The following is a 22,066-nucleotide window of genomic DNA, read 5'->3' as shown; positions in this document are numbered from 1 at the left end:
GGAGCACAGTCCAGGGCCTTTTGTTTGGAACAGGGGAAAAGCAATTATTTTTCCTGTTCCTTTTTGAATATGTAGTTGGCGCTGACAAGCTTCCATTATTTTTAAGATGGGGTCCACTGGTGAAATTGTTTTCGGAGCCGAAGTCTTGTGTCAAGTCAAATATATTGGAGAGGGTTTTTTTGCTCGTGCTGAAGCGCTCTGTTCAATGGATCTGCTAGATCCAGAGGCTGCTTGGGATGTTGCCGTGCCGCAGGTCACAATCAAAGACGTCTTAGTCTTGGCTGCTTTCGCTGTCGAACCTGCAGGTGGGGCAACCAAAGGTTATTTTCGGATCCAACAATAGCCAAAGGCAGTGGCATCCAGCGACCTGCTTCTGGGGCTTTAAATTCTTTGTATAAGAAGTAGGGGCCATTCTACACACAGGTTGTGTGGAGTGACAGGCTGGCTCTCAATGTCAGATGGGAGTCCTGTTCTCGCTCCTCCTGTGCGTATTCTTCCCCGAAGATATCCAGAGAGCTGTTGGTGTTTTGGACACCTTCTTTAACCTACTGTTAAGCTGTTCGGTCCTGGAGCGTTTCTTGAATCAAAAGGAGCGGCTGGTGTTGCAGGTTTGTTCGTTGTGGTCCGGGAAGAGACACAAATTACACACAAGATGTTGGTCAGTGTGACGGAATTTTGATTGGCATCGAGGACAAAAACGAAATGGAGTACGTTTCATCAGCCCTGCCTAGCCTGACACCATGTGGAAGATTAGGCCAGAGACGGGCACAGACACCTTGAAGGGCTGTAAGCTGGCACCCGGTGTGGAAATTCAGACTGACCGCAAAATGTACAAGTTACTTACCTTCGGTAACGAAATATCTGGTAGAGACATATTCTAGTTGCAGATTCCTACCTTTGAATTTCCCCAGGCGTCAAACTGGATCTGGAGATTTTACTTCCAGCAGTACCTGTGTGTGCAGTCAGCTGGCGTCGGTCGACTCCGCGGGCGTCGTGTTCACTGCAATGATGTTGTGGTTGTATATAGGCACCACCCCGGCGCGCTGACGTCAGTTTCTTTTCACGACTTTCCATGCCAGTAGCGCGGATCCATGAAGAACACAGTGTGGGGCGCGAAAACTAGGGCACTCAAGGGAAAGTTTCTGTCCCTAGAAATCGGGGAGGATGGGTGGGTCGGTAAGAAATCTGCGACTAGAATATGTCTCTACCAGATATTTCGTTACCGAAGGCAAGTAACTTGTACATCTGATAGAGACTTCTAGTTGCAGATTCCTTACCTTTGAATAGATACCCGAGCAGTACCATCCCCGGTGGTGGGCCTGCGAACCAAGATCACACCAAAAAGTCGTGCAGGACCCAACGGCCAAAGTAGCCGTCCCTTCAGACCTGATTGCCTAGGGAGCAGAGTTTGGTGAAAGTGTGCACATTGCTGCCTGACAAATATCCAGGACTGGAACGCCCCGTGCTAGAGCCGTGGAAGCAGCAGTAGCTCTGGTGGAGTGAGCTCGTAAATCTTCAGGAGGTTGCTTTTTAGCCAGAATGTAGCACATTTTGATGCATAAGAGTACCCATCATGAAATAGTCCTCTTCTGCACTGCCTTCCCATTCTTTGCACCCACATATCACACAAAGAGTTGATCGTCCACCCGGAAGTCTTTGGTACGATCATGATAGAACGCCAACGCTCTTTTTGGGTCCAGACGGTGGAGTCTCTCCTCCTCATGAGAGGGATGTGGGGGTGCATAAAAGGTAAGCAAGGTGATGGACTGTCCAACATGGAAGGTTGTCACGACCTTAGGTAAAAAAAGAAGCCCTTGTGAGAAGCACCACTTTGTCATGATGTATGGCAAGAAACGGTGGCTTAGATGACAGAGCCTGGAGTTCACTAACTCTGCAGGCAGAAGAGATGCCAACTAAAAAGACAGTCTTTATAGTTAAGAGCCTTAGAGGACAGTTGTGAAGCGGTTCAAACAGAGTACACATAGGGTAAGTTAAGACCAGGTTGAGATCCCACTGGGGCGTGAATGGGATAGGAGGAAAGAGATGTGTGAGGCCTTTAAGAAACCTCCCAACTAGGGGAGATTTAAAGGAAGGCTGATCAGGTAACCTCAAGAAAGCAGAGATAGCAGAGAGATATTGCTTAAGAGTGCCCTAGGTAGAACCCTGCTGGGCAAGGGAAAGAATAAAGAGAAAACTTGAGAAAGAGGAGCAGATAGAGGATCGACAGAATTGTCAATGCACCATGCCACAAATTTCTTCCAACGACAGGCGTATACAGTTTTGGTTGAGGGATGCCTGGCTGCCAAGATAACGTCACAGACTTCGGGTGGCAAGTGAAAAGATGTCAACTGTCGTCACTCAATCGCCACGCATGAAGCCGCAGAGTTGACAGGTTTGGATGAAGGACCTTCCCCTGCTGCTGCAACAGAAGATCCTCCCGAAGGGGCAGTCTGACCGGAGGAGCTACGGCCATGTTCAAAAGCTTGGGATACCAGACTCTGTTCCCAGTCCGGAGCCACCAGTATTACTTGGGCCCGGTCTTGCATGATCTTCTTCATAACTCTGGGCAGAAGTGGTATTGGCGCGAAGGCGTACAGGAGGCATGAATTCCACTCGCAACGAAAAGCGTTGCTGAGCAAGTGCCACCTTGAAAACTCCAACGTGCAAAACAGCTGACATTGTGCGTTCTCTACTGAGGCGAACAAGTCTAACCAAGGTTCTACCCACTGCAGGAAGAGATCTTGCGCCACCTCCAGATGGAGACGCCATTCGTGGTCAACCATGCATTGTCGGCTGAGTTCGTCTGTTCTGGCATTCAAGGAGCCTGCCAGGTGTTGAACCACAAGGGAAATGGCCTGATGTTCCAGCCAAGTCCAGAGGCGAAGGACCTCTTGGCAAAAGGGTCCACGACCCCACTCCGCCTCGTCTGTTGCAATACCACATGGCGGTGGTGTTGTCTGAACTCCTGCACTGCTTTCCCTAGGGAGGGAAGAAATGCTTTCAGTGCTAGTCGAATCGCTCAAGCTCCAGATGATTGATATGGAGCCCGGTTTCCGCTGGAGACCAGATGCCTCTGATCTCTGCCTCTCCCATGTTGCCACCCCATTCCAGGAGTGACGCATCTGTCACAACCGTATGATCTGGTTGGGGGAAAGGAGAGGGATCTGCCCTTGACCAAATCCTGATTCGTTAACCACCACTGCAGGTCTTTCACAGTCCCTTTGGAGATCTGGACCTTGTCGGAGAGATTTCCCTGATGCTGCACCCACTGGAACTTTAGGTCCCTCTGCAGAGCCCGCATATGCAATCTGGCATTTTGAACCAGCAGGATGCAGGAGGCCATGAGGCCCAGCAGCCTCAGAGTCATTCTCACCGAAATCCAGGCCAAAGGCTGAAACATCGGTATCATAGCCCGAATATCCTGTACTCGCTTTTCAGAAGGGTGTGCCCGAAACTGCTCTGTATCCAGAACAGCTCCGATGAAAGGAAGTGTCTGAGAAGGAGTCAGGTGTGACTTCGGCACATTGATAGTGAACCCCAGCGAATACAAAAGGTTTGCCGTAGTCTGGAGGTGGGAGATGACATTCTGGGGTCAAGTTCGCCTTCAACAGCCAATCGTCAAGGTGCGTGAAGATTAGGACCCCTAGCTTGCGCAGATGAGATGCCACCACTACCATCACCTTCGTGACCACCCGAGGGGCACTGGTAATGCTAAAGCGGAGCATGGTAAACTGAAAATGCTCGTGACCTACCACAAATCGTAGGTAACGTCTGTCGGCTGGCAAGACGGGAATGTGGAAGTATGCGTCTTGCAAGTCCAACGCTACCATCCAGTCTCCAGGATCCAGGGCAGATAGGACCTGAGCCAATGTAAACATTTTGAACTACTACTTTTTTTAGGAAGAGATTGAGGGATCAAAGATCTAATATAGGTCAAAGACCTTTGTCCTTTTTCAAAACCAGAAAGCAGCAGGAACAGCAACCATGACCTACTTCTGGCAACGGAACCATCTCTATAGCGCCTTTGGCCAAAAGGGCTTTGACTTTGTCGCGGAGAAGCGCCATATGATCCTCCGATATCGGACTGTATGAAGGTGGCATGGCTAGAGTAGATGTCTCGAAGGGGAGGGAGTAGCCCCTTGGGACAATTTGGAGGACCCACCTGTCTGAGGTAATGGAGTGCTATTGGGGCAGGTGATGGTGTATCCTGCCACCTACTGGCTCCTGATGTACCTGCGGACTAGGAAGGCCTGGAGGCTGAAGAGAGGGCGGGGGTGGACTGGGCGAACCGCTGGCTCCCTGAACCCCGGGAACGTGGGATCCCAAGCCCGCAGCCGCGCAGAGTCTGTACAGCATACGCGGGTCAGAGGGCAGGGGAAAAAAGGACGCGGTTGTGTGCCCCTTCCATAGCCACGAAGGGGGCAAAAGGTGGACTGCTAGGGTCTAGGTGCGGGCGCGAGGCCAAAGGGCCGGGGCTCGGGAATCCTTAAATCTCCCCAGCGCCGAGTCCGCCTTGTCTCCGAGGACGTGTGCCATCAAAAGGGCATATGCATCAAGGATTGCTGGACATACCCCGAAAAGTCAGATGTTCTCAGCCAGACGTGGCATCTCAATGCCACCGTCAATGCAACCGATCTGCCCAGAGAGTCGGCTGTATCCAGTCCACAACGAATCATGAACTTAGCTGCATCCCTCTCATCTGTTTCGGCTTGGGAAAGGAGATTCCGGGCCTCCTCCGGAACTGCAGGCAGCACTTGCGCGACCATATCCCAGAGAGTATGAGAATAGCGGCCCAAAAGGCATGTGGTGTTCACAGACCACAGCGCTAGACTGTTGGAAGAAAACAACTTGTTCCCCAAATTATCCAGTCTTTTTGATTCCCTAGCTGGAGGTGCGGCAGGGAATGCCCCAGATGAAGAAGCCTGGATGACAAGGTTCACAGGCATAGGGTGTTGGGTCAGGAATTTCGGGTCTGACGGCGCAGGCCGATGGCGGTGGGCAATCGTCCTATTTACAGGAGCCCCTGTGCTGGGTCTGGACCAAGAACCCAAAAGGACGTCTTTCAGTGCTTCATTAAAGGGTAAAAGGGGCTTAGAAGAGTTCCCAGGCTGAAGCACGTTGGTTAGGCCTAACCTCCACAGAAGGTAGCTTGAGGTCCAGGACCTCACCCGCCCTTCTCACCACCATAGAATAAGAAGCACCCTCCTCCGTAGCCACGCTAGGAGGAGAGAGCATACCAGTGTCAGAAGAGGTGTCTAGACCACTGGCATCACCCAAATCCTGCACCCAGTCCATTTGTGGGTCAAGATTGTATTCTAAAGGGTCCAGCGTCCCCTCCATACTGTCCCCCTATCCATACCCACAAGAATAAGGGTCTGGCTCAACCCTGGGCCCAGGAGAGCCCACAGAGAACGGAATCGGCGTAGATCGACGTCATTCCAGCTCTGGATCCGAGGGTATGGGGATTAGATCGACGATTGTGGGCCCAACCGACGTCAGGAGCGTCAACGTCTAACCCGACTGCCGTCGGGACGGACCCGCGATTGGATCCGGAGGGGCCTGCTGAAGCCGACGGCTTTGAAACTGAGAGGACCACAACCAACTTACCTGTGCCCAAAGGCTCAGAAGGTGGGTCGGACAACCCAAAAATGAGGCGCATGGCCTCGTAAAATTCTTTATGTTTTGGGGGGGGTGCTCTGGCTCCCAGGAAGTGTGGAGCCGACCCAGAAGAAGGCTCTATTTACGGAGGCCTAGCGTGTCAACGCTCTTCCCGCGATGCATCATCCGATCGACGGGGTGAAGTCAAAGAACGCTTGTACTTCGATGACTTCTTTTTGTGACCCAAATATCCCAATGACTTAGAGGACGCAGAATGGTGGTGACACCGCGGCCGGTCTCAAGACCTTCCTCTCGAATGGGACCGTGAGCGCTGCGGAGTCGAGCGTCGGGCCGCCATGAGCTTTAGGCACGGCTCCCTCAAAGCCTTCAGGTTTATGGCCTGACACTCGACGCACGACTTCGGGTCGTGATCGCGCTGCAGGCACCAGAGACACACGAGGTGCGGATCTGTCACCAACATGGTTCGGTGACAGGAATCGCAGGGCTTGAATCCGGTCTTGCGGGACATCCCTCGACGCATCCACAAACTCGTCAAAAATTCGAAAAAAGTGTTGATGTAGGCAAAAAATGACTGAGGTAGCCCTTCTCTGGAAATGTGCGTAGACTGGCGCAGAAAGAAAAGAACAGACGTCAGCGTGCCGGGGTGCCGCCTATATTCGACCGCGACATCACGGCGAACATGACACCAATGACACCTGCAGAGTCAACAGACGCCACCTGACAGCGCACAGAGGTACTGCTCAAAGAAAAATCTCCAGATCCAGTCTGACACCTGGGGAAATTCAAAGGTAAGGAATCTGCAACTAGAAGTCTCTATCAGACAAATAGAAAACTTGATCGAATTACAATACAGTCACTGAAAGAAAGACGGAAGAGAACAGTTCGGAATAGACTAAGCTGAAGAAATACCGGAGTGAGAGGAACACCGGTCCGAACCACACGGCGGAGAGAAAACAATCCAACAAAGGACTCGATGCCCATGCACAGTATCGGAGAGGAGTCTCTTGATCTTGTGACTCGAAAATATTCTTCAAACAAAAACAACTTTTAACCCTCAGGACCCAACACTAGATGTCGGGCTTATGCAAAGCATGTGTATCTACAGCAACACATGCCATCGATGTGTGTATATATATATATATATATATATATATATATATATATATATATATATACACACACACACACACACACACACACACACACACACACACACACATATTGAAAATGACACTTACCCAGTGTACATCAGTTCGTGGCATGTAGTGCTGCAGATTCACATGCTATGCATAGTTCTTCTGACATGTAGTGGTGGGCTCGGAGTGTTACAAGTTGTCTTTCTTCGAAGAAGTATATTCGGAGTCACAGGATCAAGTGACTCCTCTCGGTTTCAGTGCACAAGGGCATTGACTCCATTGTTAGATTGTTTTCCCGCAAAGGGTGAAGGAAGGAGTGATAGAGTATAGGAATACAAAGAGATGTCCATGCAAATGTATATGCATATGTACAAATGTAAAACTTAAACGACTACAGGGGAGGATGCATGTGAATCTGCAGCACTACATGCCACGAACAGATGTACACTGGGTAAGTGACATTTTCCGTTCGATGGCATGCAGATACACATGCTATGCATAGACTATAAAGCAGTTAGTCCTCACAAAAAACGGTGGCTAACTTGTAGGAGTTGAAGTTGTTTGAAATAATGTTCTTAAGACAGCTTGGCCTACAGTGGCTTGTTGCTGTGAGAAAACATCAACATAGTAGTGTTTGGTAAATTTATGGGGAGTTGACCATGTGGCTGCCTTACATATTTCAACCATTGGCATGTTCCCTAAAAATGCCATTGATGCACCCTTCTTTTTTGTAGAATGTGCTTGAGGAGTGATCATAAGGTGTCTTTTTGCTTTTATGTAGCATGTTTGTATCCATCTAACAATCCATCTTGATAAACCTTGTTTTGATATAGGATTGCCTTTATGTGGTTCTTGGAAAGCAACAAAAAGTTTTGTTTTTCTAAAATCTTTAGTTCTATCAATATAGTACACAAGAGCTCTTGAGATCTAGGATACGAAGAGCTCTTTCTGCCACATAGTCTGGCTGTGGAAAGAATACTGGCAATTCCACTGTTTGGTTGATGTGAAAGTGAGATACTACTTTTGGTAGAAATTTTGGATTTGTTCTAAGTAAAACTTTATGTTTGTGTACTTGGAAAAAACTTTCCTCAAGAGTGCACGCTTGTATTTCACTAACTCTTCTTAAAGAGGTAATAGCTACAAGGAAGGCGACTTTCCTTGTTAGAAATTTTATTTGACAAGAGTGCATGGGTTCAAAAGGTGGTCCCTTGAGTCTGGTAAGTACTATATTTAAATTCCACAACGGAACAGGTGGTGTTCTAGGTAGAATAATGCGTTTTAATCCTTCCATGAAAGCTTTAATCACTGGAACTCTGAATAGAAAGGTGTGCTGGATATTCTGTAAGTATGCAGATATTGCAGTTAGATGTATTTTTATGGATGAAAAAGCTAAAATAGATTTTTGCAAATAAAGTAAATAGCATACAATATGTTATATGTTATATAGATGCTGTAAGTGGATCGATGTTTTTAGATTGGCAATAGAACACAAATCTTTTCCACTCGTTTGTGTAACATTGTCTAATAATAGGTTTACATGCTTGTTTAATTACTTCCATACATTCTGGTGGAAGCTTTAGATAACCAAATTCTATAACTTCAGGAGCCACATCGTTAAATTAAGTGCATTAGGGTTTGGATGCCTGATTTCACCTTTTTTCTGTGTTAAAAGATCAGGTCTGTTTGGGAGTTTGGAATGTGGTACTACAGATAGATCTAGAAGTGTTGCGTACCAATGCTGACGTGCCCATGTTGGTGCTATGAGTATCATGGTGAGTGACGTTTGACGTAGTTTGCTGACCAGAAAGGGAAGGAATGGGAGAGGGGGGAAAAGCGCAAGCAAATATCCCTGACTGATTGATCCATAGAGCATTACTCTTGGATAGGGGATGTGGGTGTCTGGATGCGAAGTTTGGGCACTTTGCGTTTTTGCTTGTTGTGAATAGATCTATGTCTGGTGTTCCCCACTTTTGAAAGTACTTTTGAAGTACTTGGGAGTGAATCTCCCATTCGTGTGTTTGTTGGTGATTTCTGCTTAGAAGATCTGCCAGCTGACTTGTCTATCCCTGGAATATATTGTCCTAGTAAATGAATTTGATTGTGAATTGGCCATTTGAAAATTAATTGGGCTAGAAGGGACAGTTGAGATGAATGTGTCCCGCCCTGTTTGTTGAGGTAATACATGGTTGTCATGTTTATGAGAACATTCTTCTGTTTGAGAAGAAGTTGAAACGCTTTTAGGGCGGGAAACACAGCTAATAATTCTAAGTGGTTTATGTGTAGCTCTTTCTGTTTGACATCCCATTGCCCCTGAATGGTCTGATTGTTGAAGTGAGCTCCCCAACCTATCATTGATGCGTCTGTTGTGATTATGGTCTGAGGCACAGGGTCTTGAAATGACCGCTCCCTTCATTAGATTGCTGCGATTCCACCACTGAAGGGACATACGTGTTTGGCAGTCCATCAACACGAGATCTTGAAGTTGACCGTGTGCCTGAGACCATTGTTGAGAGGCACTGTTGTAAGGGCCTCATGTTTAGTCTTGCATGTGGGAATATAGCTATGCAAGATGCCATCATTCCTAGAATCTTCATGATAAATCTCACATTGTATTGTTGATTTGGCTGTATGAGTGGTATGAGATTTTGGAAAACTTGTATCCTTTGTATATTTGGATAAGCTAGGGCTTGTTGAGTATTTAGGATAGCACCTAGGAAAGGTTGTACCTGTGCTGGTTGAAGGTGTGATTTTTGGTAATTTAGAGTGAACCCTAGGGAGTACAAGGTTTCTATCACGTAATGTGTTGTTGGCATTGTGTAAAATTGCTTAATTTAATTAGCCAATCGTCTAGATATGGAAAGACATGGATGTGTTGTCTTCCTAAGTAGGCTGCCACTACTGCTAGAAATTTTGTGAACACTCTTGGAGCTGTTGTTATGCCAAATGGCAACACCTTGAACTGGTAGTGTTTCCCTGCTATGACAAACCTGAGGTATTTTTTGTGAGCTGGATGGATGGGTATGTGGAAATATGCACCTTTGAGGTCTAAAGCAGTCATGTAATCTTGTTTTTGTAGTAGTGGAATAACATCTTGCAGAGTTACCATGTGAAAATGTTCTGACAGGATGTATAGATTGAGAGGCCTGAGGTCCAAGATGGGCCTGAGGGTGCCGTCTTTTTTGGGAATGAGGAAGTATGGTGAGAATACTCCTGTTCCTTGTTGAGATTGTAGAACCAATTCTATTGATTTTTTTAATAGTAGAGATTGTACCTCTTGTTGTAACAGAACGATGTGTTCTGGGGACAACTTCTGATATTGTGGTGGAATGTTTGGAGGGGTGGAGATTAATTCTAGGCAATAGCCATTGCAGATCATTGATAATACCCAATTGTCTGTGGTGATATTTTGCCAATGAGAGTGGAAGGGAGGGAAGGAAGTCACTGTTTAGGTTGTGTTGTGGTCTGCTTAGAGGTTTGGAATGTACCTCTGTTCCAAAAATATTATCCTCTATAGGATCCTCCAAACCCACCTCTTTGATATTGGGTTTGTTGTCCCTGCTTTGTTTGGGAGGTGGAAGCGTCTGAGTATTGTGGCTTAAAACCTCCTCTAAAATGTGGTCTGCGAAAGTACCCTCTATATGGGGTGGTGTATAAAGTACCCATTGCTTTTGCAGTATCTGAGTCCTTCCTCCGTTTTTCAATAGTGGTGTCTACTTCTGGACCAAAGAGGTGCTTCTTGTCAAAAGGCATATTAAGTACTGCCTGTTGAATTTCTGGTTTAAAACCAGAGGAGCGTAGCCATGCATGTCTTCTAATTGTGATGGCAGTATTTACATTCCTTGCAGCTGTATCAGCAGCATCGAGGGCAGGTTTTATTTGATTATTGCTGATAGCTTGTCCCTCTTCCATCACTTGTGCTCTTTTTTTGTTGCACGATTGGGAGATGCTGTATAAGATCTTGCATTTCGTACAAATGGGCCCTATCATACCTGGCTAGACGTTCCTGAGAATTTGCAATTCTCCACTGATTTACTGCTTGTGTGGCAACTCTTCCCAGCTGAATCAAATGTTCTACTCTCCTTATCAGGAGGCGGTGCGTCTCCTGATGATTGGCTGTTTGCCCTTTTCCTTGCCGCACTGACTACTACGGAGTCTGGAGGGACCTGATGAGTGATGTAATCTGGGTCTGTAGGGGCCTGCTTATACTTTTTTTTTAATCAATTCTAGGTGTGATGATCCTAGCTTTGACAGGTTCATTAAAAATGTGGTCTGCATGACACTGGTATCTGGAATGAGTAGAAGACAGTGTATTAAATAGAAAGTCTTCTTGTAATGGCTCAGAATGCATGGCTACTCCATGATAAGCTGCTGCCCTAGATATTACTTGGGTGTATGCACTGGTGTCTTCTGGAGGAGAAGGTTTTGATGGATAAATGTCTGGATCATTGTCCAGGATGGGATCAGGGTCATAGAGGTCCCATGGGTCTGCTGCATCTCCATGTGAATATAAAGAATGTGTTGGAGAAGGCAGTGGTGGTGGGCTATTCTTAGGTGAGAAAGAGTTGTGGAGGTTGAGGAGGAGATGTATGGCGAGGTAGTGACTTCTTTTGTTTTTGCACCTTTGCTGGTGGTTGCGCAGAGTCTAATTCCTCTTGGAACGCCAGCTTTCTTTTGTTTTTTAAAGGAGGTGCAGTGATGATTCTTCCTGTCTCCTTATGAATATGGATTCTGGACTGTTTCATCCATAACCTGTAATATTGGTTCATCTCAGTCTCTTCTTCAGAAGTCTTATGAGATTCCATGATTAGCTTTGTAATTTGTTTACATTTTGGGGAAAGTCCTTGTTCCTCTGAATATGAGGATTTTTTCGGCTCCGAGGTATGTATCTTTTTCAGTCCTGAAAAAGTAGTCGGATGTCTTGGCTCCGAAGCCGACTGCCGAATTTTCGACTCAGAGGAATGGGGTCTTTTACTGGAGTTTGAAGTGATGCTTTTAATGGATTTGCTTGACTGAGGAGGATGGAGGAGTGGCCTTTTTCGGCATCAACCCCGAAGGACGGTCACCAGCAGTCTTTTTCGGGCCGAACCATGGCCTTCCGGCAGTGGTGTATCCAAGGCCTTTGAATGTTTTTTTTGCAGGGGTATAGGGGCAGACGTACTCACATGCTGGCCAACTGTGATGGTTCTGTCGTCTTCCGATTCCTGTTCAGAGTCTGTGTCTCGGATAGAGACTGCTGTCTGCGCCTCCTCTTCCTCCATGACGTCGAGATGATCGCTGCTATGACGCCATTTCGAGTCTTCGGGCTCTGCGATCTCTCAGGGTTTTATTTGATCGGAATGATCGACAGGCCTCACAATCTTCCTCCTGATTGACTGGAGAAAGGCACAAATTACAAACCAAGTGTTGGTCTGTATAGGGGTACTTCGCGTGTCACCAAGGGCTAAATTGGAATGGGGTCCGATCCATCAGGCTTTCCATGCGGTAGGCCGTAACAGGCCTGAGTTGGGCACAAGTGCCCCGAAGGGCAAAATGAAAGTTGCGACGGTACTACTGGTTCGATGCTAGGTGGGAAATGCGATCGAAACAATACCGACGAATAAGAAGGTTTTCTGAGGTTTTCCGAATCGAAATCTCGGAGCGAGAGGAAACACGGCCGAACCCGATGGCATAAAGAAAACAATCTAACAATGGAGTGGATGCCCATGTGCACTGAAACCGAGAGGAGGAGTCACTCGATCCCGTGACTCTGAAAAGACTTCCTAAAAGAAAAACAACTTGTAACACTCCAAGCCCAATACTAAATGTCAGAAGAGCTATGCGTATCTGCAGATACACATGCCATTGAACACATTATTATATATATATATATATATATGGAAAATGTCACTTACCCAGTGTACATCTGTTCGTGTAATATGGAAATATGCATCCTTTAGGTCTAGTGTTGTCATGTAGTCTTGTTGTTTGAGCAGTGGGATTACGTCTTGTAATGTCACCATGTGAAAGTGATCTGATTTGATGTAGGTATTTAATGTTCTGAGACCTAATATAGGTCTCAGACTCTTGTCTTTTTTGGGTATGAGAAAGTACAGAGAGTAAACTCCTGTTCCTTTCTGTTGGTTTGGTACTAATTCTATTGCTTCTTTTTGTAGCAACGCCTGAACTTCTAGACCTAGAAGATCTATATGTTGTTTTGACATATTGTGTGTTTTCGGTGGGACGTTTGGAGGGAATTTGAGAAATTCTATGCAATAACCATGCTGGATAATTGCCAGGACCCAAGTATCTGTTGTTATTTCCTCCCAATGTTTGTAAAACTTGCTTAGTCTCCCCCCCACAGGTGCTATGTGTTGGGGATGTGTGACTTGTAAGTCACTACTTATTTTGAGGAGTTTTGGGACTTTGGAACTTTCCTCTATTTTTTTGGAACTGTCCCCTCTATATTGTCCCCGAAAACTTCCACGCAGATATTGGCTCTGATAAGTGGGCCTTGTTTGTGTGGTTGTGGGCTCTGTGCTTTGCCCTCGAAACCCCCCCTCGAAACTGTGTTTTTCGAAATGTGCCTCTGCTCTGTGGGGAGTAGAGTGCGCCCATGGCTTTGGCCGTGTCAGTGTCCTTCTTAAGTTTTTCGATGAAAGTGTCCACCTCCGGCCCAAACAACTGCTGTCCGTTAAATGGCATATTGAGCACAGCTTGCTGTATTTCTGGTTTAAATCCTGATGTACGCAGCCATGCATGTCTCCTTATTGTCACTGCTGTGTTGACAGTTCTAGTAGCTGTGTCTGCAGCATCCATAGCTGACCGTATCTGATTGTTGGAGATACTCTGTCCTTCTTCAACTACTTGCTGTGCTCTTTTGTGGAACTCCTTGGGCAAATGTTCTATTAAATGTTGCATTTCGTCCCAATGAGCCCTATCGTATCTGGCCAACAAAGCCTGTGAATTTGCAATACGCCACTGGTTTGCTGCCTGTGCCGCCACCCTTTTGCCTGCTGCGTCGAATTTGCGACTTTCCTTATCTGGAGGTGGTGCATCTCCTGAAGTATCTGAGTTTGCTCTTTTGCGAGCTGCCCCTACCACAACTGAGTCCGGTGTTAGCTGTTGTGTGATGTACACGGGGTCTGTTGGTGGCGGTTTATATTTTTTCTCCACTCTTGGAGTAATGGTCCTTCCTTTTACAGGCTCCTGAAACACTTGTTTTGAGTGTTTGAGCATCCCAGGTAGCATGGGAAGACTCTGGTACTGGCTGTGTGTGGACGACAGTGTATTAAATAGGAAGTCGTCTTCAATGGGCTCTGCATGTAGGCTGACATTATGAAATGCCGCTGCCCTCGACACCACTTGTGCGTAGGCTGTACTATCTTCTGTTGGCGACGGTCTAGCTGGATAACAGTCAGGACTATTATCTGACACTGGTGCATCATAAAGGTCCCATGCGTCAGGGTCATCTTGACTCATCCCTGTGTGGGTCGGGGATTGCATCATAGGTGGAGTGGCTACCGGTGATGGTTGCGGAGAGCATTGTGGAGATGGTGGCGGGGTTACTTGTTTAGCCACCTTTGCCTGTGGCTGCTTGTCTTTCTCCAGGAAGGCAAGTTTGCGTTTCATCCTAATAGGAGGGAGAGTGCTGATCTTTCCCGTTTCTTTTTGGATGTGGAGCCGTCTTTGGGTGTAGTCCGGCTCCATTTCCTCTAATTCCTGTCCAAATGTATGTTTTTTCATTTGTGAGGACAGTCCTTGTTCCTCTGTGTAGGAACTTGATTTCGGTTCCGAAGCCGGATGTTTCTGTATCGAAACCTTTTCGGCTACTTTTTTCGGTTCCGCCGAAAACTTTTTTGTTTTCGGCGTCGTGGTCTCTCGGTGCCGACTCATTTCGGTGCCGCTGTCTCAGTGCCGAACCTGCTCGGAGCCACTGTCTCGAGCCCGAGATTGCTGTGTGGCGGTATCTCGACCGGAGTCGGATGACTTCGCCACCAGCGTGCCCTTTTTCGGTGCCGATGATCGGTCACCTATTTTTCGGGTTAAGCCATGGCCTGTTGGCGGTGGCGTCCCCTGGGCTTTTGTTGTCTTCTCGTGAGTTTTATGTTTCGACGTCTTACTCACGGTTTTCGGCGTTTCTTCGGGATCGAGCTCGTCCGAGTCCGATTCATGGATGGAAAAGCTTTCTTCTTCCTCCTGGAAACGCCCTTGTCCTGTCGGCGCCGACGCCATCTGCAGTCTTCTTGCTCTTCGGTCTCTTAATGTCTTCCTCGACCGAAACGCTCGACAGACTTCACAGGTATCCTCCTTGTGCTCTGGTGACAGACACAAGTTACAGACCAGATGCTGATCTGTATATGGATACTTGTTATGGCATTTTGGGCAGAAGCGGAATGGGGTCCGTTCCATCAGCCTTGAAGAGACACGTGGCCGGGCCGACCAGGCCCCGAGGGGGGATCGAAAAAACCCCAAAGGGCCACCGGAGCTCTTCAAAAGTCGGTGTCGATCTGTTATAACTAACCCGATACCGAACGCAAACAATACCAACGATTTTTCCGAGATTCTAACTAACTTTCCGACCCGAAACACGGAGCGAAAAGGAACACGTCCGAACCCGATGGCGGAAAAAAAACAATCTAAGATGGAGTCGACGCCCATGCGCAATGGAGCCGAAATGGGAGGAGTCCCTCGATCTCGTGACTCGAAAAGACTTCTTCGAAGAAAAACAACTTGTAACACTCCGAGCCCAACACCAGATGGCGGGATGTGCACAGCATGTGTATCTGCAGCTACACATGCCACCGAACATATATATATATATACACACACACACAAAATATATACATGCACAATATTGCTCCGGGTTCCCCGCACGTGGGTGGGACTATTCAGCGGTTATGATTACGGATGAGGATCCCCTGGAAGAGAACTACTTAAACAAAAGGTGATGGATGGAATGCTTTCAAAAGGCCTAACCACCTGCAATCACTCCAGTAGCTTTTTATTCCCTCTCCGTTTTGGGTCACCAAGCCACTCATGGAGCAGGCATATGCAAATGGGCATTGGTCCTTCTCCAATATCAATAGTTCACTATAAAAAGTCAGACCACAGGTGGGAAGCACAAGCAACATTAAACCAGTTTCAAGTTGGTTGGAACTCATTAGCAAGGTGCAGCTTCAATCCTATTGCATACAGAACATGGGGCCCATATTTGAGCGCAGTCTGCGTTGCTTGTGCTCCCATCTACAGTTTTCCTTTCCTGAGAGTTTTGACATTACTTTCTTAATACAGCAGTACCACGGCTGATTTGCATCTGGATGGCTTGAGTGTACAGTGGTGTAGTGGACACAAGAATATGAACTCAAATGTGGTTTGATTATATAGTACTGCTGAGCTCAATTCAAGCTTTCCATCCATTACTTCTGCTTTTTGTTTTTCTAATTGAGTAAAATACGGCACAGATTACATTCTTCAAAAGGCACTCAATACACAATAACTGGTGGAGCTGAAAGAAACTGAACTTGTACGTGCAAATGCAGTTTCAGTTATCACATTGTTTTGGAAATAATATGCAAAAAAACTAACAGTAGTGTAACAAAGGAACAGAAAAGTATGGCATCTGAATGTATCATTGCTTCCTTTCCACTCATTCATGTAGCCTTTCCTATGAGTGAACTGGTATAAACAGTCATCAGGGTTCACTTTTTTATGTCTGCAAAGTGGACCCCGTGGGAACATAGCCCCTATAACTAGCTTGACTAACACTATTCAAATATGCACTGTGTGCAGACCAATGGATTCCAAGAAAAAGACTACAAAAATCTTAAGAAAGTTACCAGCAGGAAATAATGCAATAATTGTGAAGACAATGCAAAGATTGTCACCTAATGATTTCCAAGCCAACAGAGTCCAACCTCCAACTTAATTGGTCCAGGGAGGGCGCACACACATGACCCCCATCCATCCAGTAAGAAATAAAGTTGCAGATTGCTGTGTTTTTAATCTTTACCTCCAGCAGATACGGAATCCTTGAACATCTCATAAAACTGGGTCAGATACATAACCATGGAAAGTTTGTCAGGCTCCCCAACAGATGCCATTTCCTTGCCGGTCATGATGGGAGAGATACCGAATTCCTTCTCAGCAATGTCGAATGCAAGCTGGTTAGTCTTTTCTACACAGCGTTCATCCAAGGAGTCAAAATCACTGAAAGAGAAAAGAAAAAAAGTGTAAAGGAAGCTGAAAAAACACAAACAGGAAGTCGTTGGCTGGGAGGAATACCTATAAATCCAGATAGGTATACTCCGATAGCGCGCTTGCTACCAAACGATGCCAGCAATCAGACACTGGAAACCAAAGGCTGATGATTTTCTAAGTATCCTTGACCACTGATGTAATTTATGTAAAATGTCTGACAAGCTAGACTCCCTAAAAATATGAGTACTATAACTTGAGATGAAAAGACTACATTTGGTTCAATAACACTGTCAACATTATAAAAGAGTGAAGTAGAGCACTACAGTGACTTGTGATTAAGCACTGCTTTCTGCAGCTTGTAATATGTGAAGAATAATCAAGTACATATTCTCATTAAGGGCAATGGTGAACCATTTCCAGATCAGAAACACAAATACAGAAAAGCTCAAACAGGGAGCTGTTGCAGGTTTAAAAACAAATTCCGACTACAAATCCCATGTAGTCCCTACAAAACAAGATATTCTTTAAAATTCAAACCTGATACCCTAATAAGTAACATGGTACCCTCCTGATCCTACTGCTATCATGCTCAGGGGTGCAAAAAAAAAAAAAAAGAGACCGAAACAAACATTCTTTATTGAAAGAAGCAGCAATCCCCACTAGCATCTAAAATGTAAATGTTGCCAAATTTGGCCTCTCTTCCTTTCCAACCAACACCTTCATTGTATTAATTCTTATGGGGTGCAAAAACCTCACGTACCATCAAACCCGGTCTTAAAAAAGCCAACCCCAAATTCAAGATACTCGCTAATTACAGAGCTATAGCATGCTTGCAGTGCACTGTAAAAGCACTGGAGAGGATAGTCACTCACCAGCTGTCTACTGCCTTGATTAGTAAATTAAAGGTAGGCTACAGTGGGGGTACAAACTATGCAACTAAACATCTGGATAGAACTACTTAGCATCAGGGACAAAGGTATTGCTTGCACTGTAATACCAATGTACCACATTGCAGCATTTGATACCAGAGAAACTTCTGCTCAACCACCTAGTCAAATATGCTGTAATAAGCTGAACGATCTTTTTCTAAGTTAGATCCATCTTAACCATTCACAATCATTTTTTTGTAAAATATTTGGGCAGCAAATGACGGATAAATAATGTGTATGCTAAACAAAATTTATGAAAGTGAGATTATAACAATTCTTTTTCATATTAATCCTTCAGATGTTTCAATATATTTACAAAATTACGGGACAACAACGGTTTGAGAAAAACTCTCTCAAACATCAAAAGTAGATACTTGCACAATTGTGGTAATAGCAAAAGGATGGAAGTAAATGTTTTAGAATACACTAACCATTTCTCTGTGTACAGGACAAATCCACTGCCTGAGCGGCGAGTCCTTTCTCACATATCAGGATGAAACATACGTTATGACACCAAAAGAAGGTAAGTGTAGGAGATATGTATGACCCAACTTTTGGTAGTTGGCTCCTACCATTCAATTGCCAAACTACAAAAACTAGAAATTCATGTTGAATTAAAATGGTGAATAAAGATCGGAAATGAGGACCATTTTTCTTTCTAACACATCTGCAATTTTAGATGATGTTATCCTAAGCCACAAGTTAGCACTCTAATTATTGTGGATGGTCGAGTACAGAATATGGCTGCTGCCATTAAATTTGGGTGCTCAAAGATCTCACTGCACTGGTTTCAGCCACGAAGCAATGGCAGTATGTCTCATGGAGTTTCTTCGCAATGGAGACTCTTGCAACCCATCCTGCCCCTTGGAGTCATTGTTCAGTAAGAACCAACTCTGGTGGGGCCACAGTCAACAGGCAGAGAGACGTTGTGATCCTTTAAAGGTGACCACCTCCACCCTGCAAAGTGCAATGCCCTCCATAATCTTCTGCAAAGGTTATCCAGTGATCCCGTAAAAAGATTCTTTCAAGATTACTTAAATTACATAATCATGTTGTGAGATTGTTGCTGGCTATTCCCAGTACTACAATGCCTTCCTGGTACTCAACTCAAATTAAAAGAGGTATACATAGAGAGTGACTACTCATCTGTGAGGGCATCCAGACGCTGAGGTCTTGCTGGCTCAGTTCAAAAGCCAAGTCGAGTCCTTTTTTTAATTCCGTGAGGGAGAGTGGTGTTCGAAGGTGGAGGTCATTTCAGGCTTCAGCGTTGAGGAAGTAGAAGGAACGACCTCCAATGTGCCTTTAGCAGATGTGGGGAGAGTGTGTGTGTGTGTGTGTGTGTGTGAAGGCAAGCATGGCAGAACACAGATGTCTGGAAGGTTGGTTGAAGCTAGACGGTGGTTGATGTAGGCTGGTACCTGGTCGTGGAGGGCCTTTTAGGGATGTGTCAACTTGAATCAGCATCTCTTCTGGACGGGGAGCCAGTGGAGGATCCTGAAGGTGGCAGGGGATGAGGGTCCATTTGGAGAGGTTGAGGATGAGTCTGGCAGCCGAATTCTGTATCGTCTGGAGTCTCTTCAGGAGTTGGGTGGTGAATCTGGCACAAAGTGGATTTCTGAAGCCCAGCCAGATCGAGAAAAGGCTTGAGTGATGGTTTTACTGGTGCTGACAGGGATCCATCTGAAGAACATTCGGAGCATGCAGAGGGTGTGGAAGCAGGAGGACGAGACTGAGATGATCTGGTGTTTCATGGTGAGTTTGCTGTCCAGGATGATGGCGAGCCTGAAGGCGTGGTCCATTGGTGTGAGAGTGGGTCCAAGTTCAGAGGGCCACCAGGTGTAATCCCACGGGGAGATGTTCCTAAAAATGAACACTATCGTCTTGTCCATGTTGAGCTTCAGGCAACTGGTCTTCATCCAGTTGGCGACACTTTTCATGGCATTGTGTAATTTAGTTCTACTGGTGGAGGGGTCTTCCATGGGGAAGAGGATAGCTGGGTGTCACCTGCGTAGGATATGATGTTGAGGCCATTAGTTCTGGCAAGGTACGAAGGTTTAAGTTATGTTTTTGCATAATGCAACTCTCAAACTGGAAATGATATCACAATGCTCAAAAGCAAAGAAAAGAAATCCAATTCTAACCTAAACTGAGTGACACAGCATGAAGAAATATCAGATTTTAAAGAACGCCAAACAGACATACAATGGGACGGAAGCAGTCAGGATTTAAGCATTTTCCTGAAGGTCCGTAAATTGAACACTTGGAGGTGGAGGGGTAATGAATTCCACTTGGAGGTAGCTTTAAAGAAAAATGCCCTGCCACCAATCTTTTGTGATGATATTTAGTAACATCCAGAAGGGATTTATCTTTGATCTTAATAGATGTATGGGCGCATACCACTAAAATCAATAGGTAGCAGGGATTGATTCAGCACACAAAATGGCATTTTGTACAAAGTGCATTGATTTGAAGATCTGTTCTTTTATGACAGTCAATGAAACAAAGCAAGAGTCTCAGAAATGAGATTTGAAGGGCCCAATCTTGAAGTGTACTTCGGTATTAGCTACAATATCTGAACCTGTTAAAATGGAAGATTAGATAAAGGATAAACAGAGTTGCAGTAATCTATCCAAGAAAACACAAATACATTCTGAACTATGCAATGAAAAGGGGCAAAAAGTATAAGATTTGTTTAAAGAGTGAAATTAAAGCAAACAAGACAAATAAAGATGCAGTATGGTTAGCAGCTGGCAAGGAGGAGTTGATTTTCACCCCTAGAATTAATTTTTTAACAACTGATACAGGTGTGATACAAGTCCCACAGACTAGTGCCAGAAAGGGAGCTTCAAGAAGAATCTTTCAAAGGACAAAGAATGCACGATTCGTCTCCACTGAAACCCAGAATGCTACTAATCCACCTATTTCCCCAGAAGGAAATCAATGGACTGCCCCTCCTTATGCCACTCTGCAGGAGAAACGGGGCCCCCAAATGTTACAAATCTCTGTAACATATCAAAAGAAAAAAATTGAGAACCATGCCTCAAGAGGCAAATACAATGGGCCTGTATCAAGTACATCTAAAACTCAAGACAGTGCTCCTAAAATGTCCTACCTCAAGAGACCTTTCTTCTTGAAGCCCAGGTAGGCAGCTGTGGCTTCAATGTGTGTGTGAAGACAGTGGTTCCCTTTAGCCTTCACCTTTAACTTAGTAAATTGCCATAATGAAGCAGACAAGCCCAGCCTATTAAAGTCTTTCTTTATCATTGGATCTTCTGTCTGCAAAGAAGGGTTTCTTTGCTGTAGTCTGGAAATAACATGATTGGCTCCCTGCTCGTCACGAGAAATATTTTCTTACCAGGTGCGACTGATACAGCTCCATGGTCTTGAGGGCTGCTCAAATCAACTGTCACAGTACTTTTGGGGTATTTCTGTGCCTTTCTTTTGTCACACATCCTCCTCAACATTACTGGGAGATGAGAGGTTGTCATTTCCTCCACCCTGAGAAACATATTAAAGTACTTGGAAAAACTGCTTTAATCATCCCTGACTGGAAATCCCAAAACACCTACCTAGGTAGCCCTCCTAGTGTCCATCGGGACTTCAGAGGCATCATGGCTTAGATAGCACAAGCTTGGAAGACCTGTAGCGACCTCATATTTCTGAATTATCATACTTCTCCAAATTGGAGATCAAGTCTTTGACCTTCTTGAGGCTCTCTTTATTGTCTGCCAGTGTATGGTCAAAATCCCCTACTGCTGCCTCAATGAAAGAAACATTTGTTTCAATTGTTGCTGAGGTCTGTTGCAGCGTCTGGAGCACTGCCAGCCAAGATCAGAATTTCTCCCCTGAAGGTTCCCCTTCTGCCTCATCTCAACTCACTGCTACTCTTTGTGAAGCAGATTCCTATGTGCAGTGCAGGCTCTGCTAAGTTTATGACACCACAGGCCCTTGGATCCTATTCTTCTTTAGGAAAACACCATGCTGCTACCACAAGGAAAGAAAAGAAATCTAGCGGCAGCTGCAGCCAGTTCCCTTCCTCTGGATCAGCTCCTTCTCCTCACATCCATCACTCAAGATTGCACGAAAATGCCTCCATGTCAGCAGCCTTCCAGGGCCAGGCCTCTCTCACCGTATGGTAGGGTAAGGCTGCTAACACTATTTTGGTCACCGGAGGGTTCCAGAAGACCTTGTTAGATTGCCTGGCTA

At 45.7% G+C, this 22,066-nt stretch overlaps 1 protein-coding gene across 21 annotated transcripts in view; it reads right to left on the bottom strand.

The window, feature by feature from the left end:
* Window positions 1-22,066, bottom strand: part of MICAL3 (microtubule associated monooxygenase, calponin and LIM domain containing 3) — a 1,349,174-nt gene that overhangs the window by 855,448 nt on the left and 471,660 nt on the right. For all 21 annotated transcript variants that reach the window (XM_069228050.1, XM_069228034.1, XM_069228049.1 and 18 more), the window contains one exon: window positions 16,744-16,940. In XM_069228050.1, the coding sequence (XP_069084151.1) occupies window positions 16,744-16,940 (197 nt within the window). The remainder of the gene's footprint in view (window positions 1-16,743; window positions 16,941-22,066) is intronic.

Source organism: Pleurodeles waltl, chromosome 4_1 (genome assembly GCF_031143425.1).
Source record: "Pleurodeles waltl isolate 20211129_DDA chromosome 4_1, aPleWal1.hap1.20221129, whole genome shotgun sequence".
Lineage (NCBI taxonomy): Eukaryota > Metazoa > Chordata > Amphibia > Caudata > Salamandridae > Pleurodeles > Pleurodeles waltl.
This window is presented reverse-complemented; position numbering and strand designations above follow the sequence as displayed.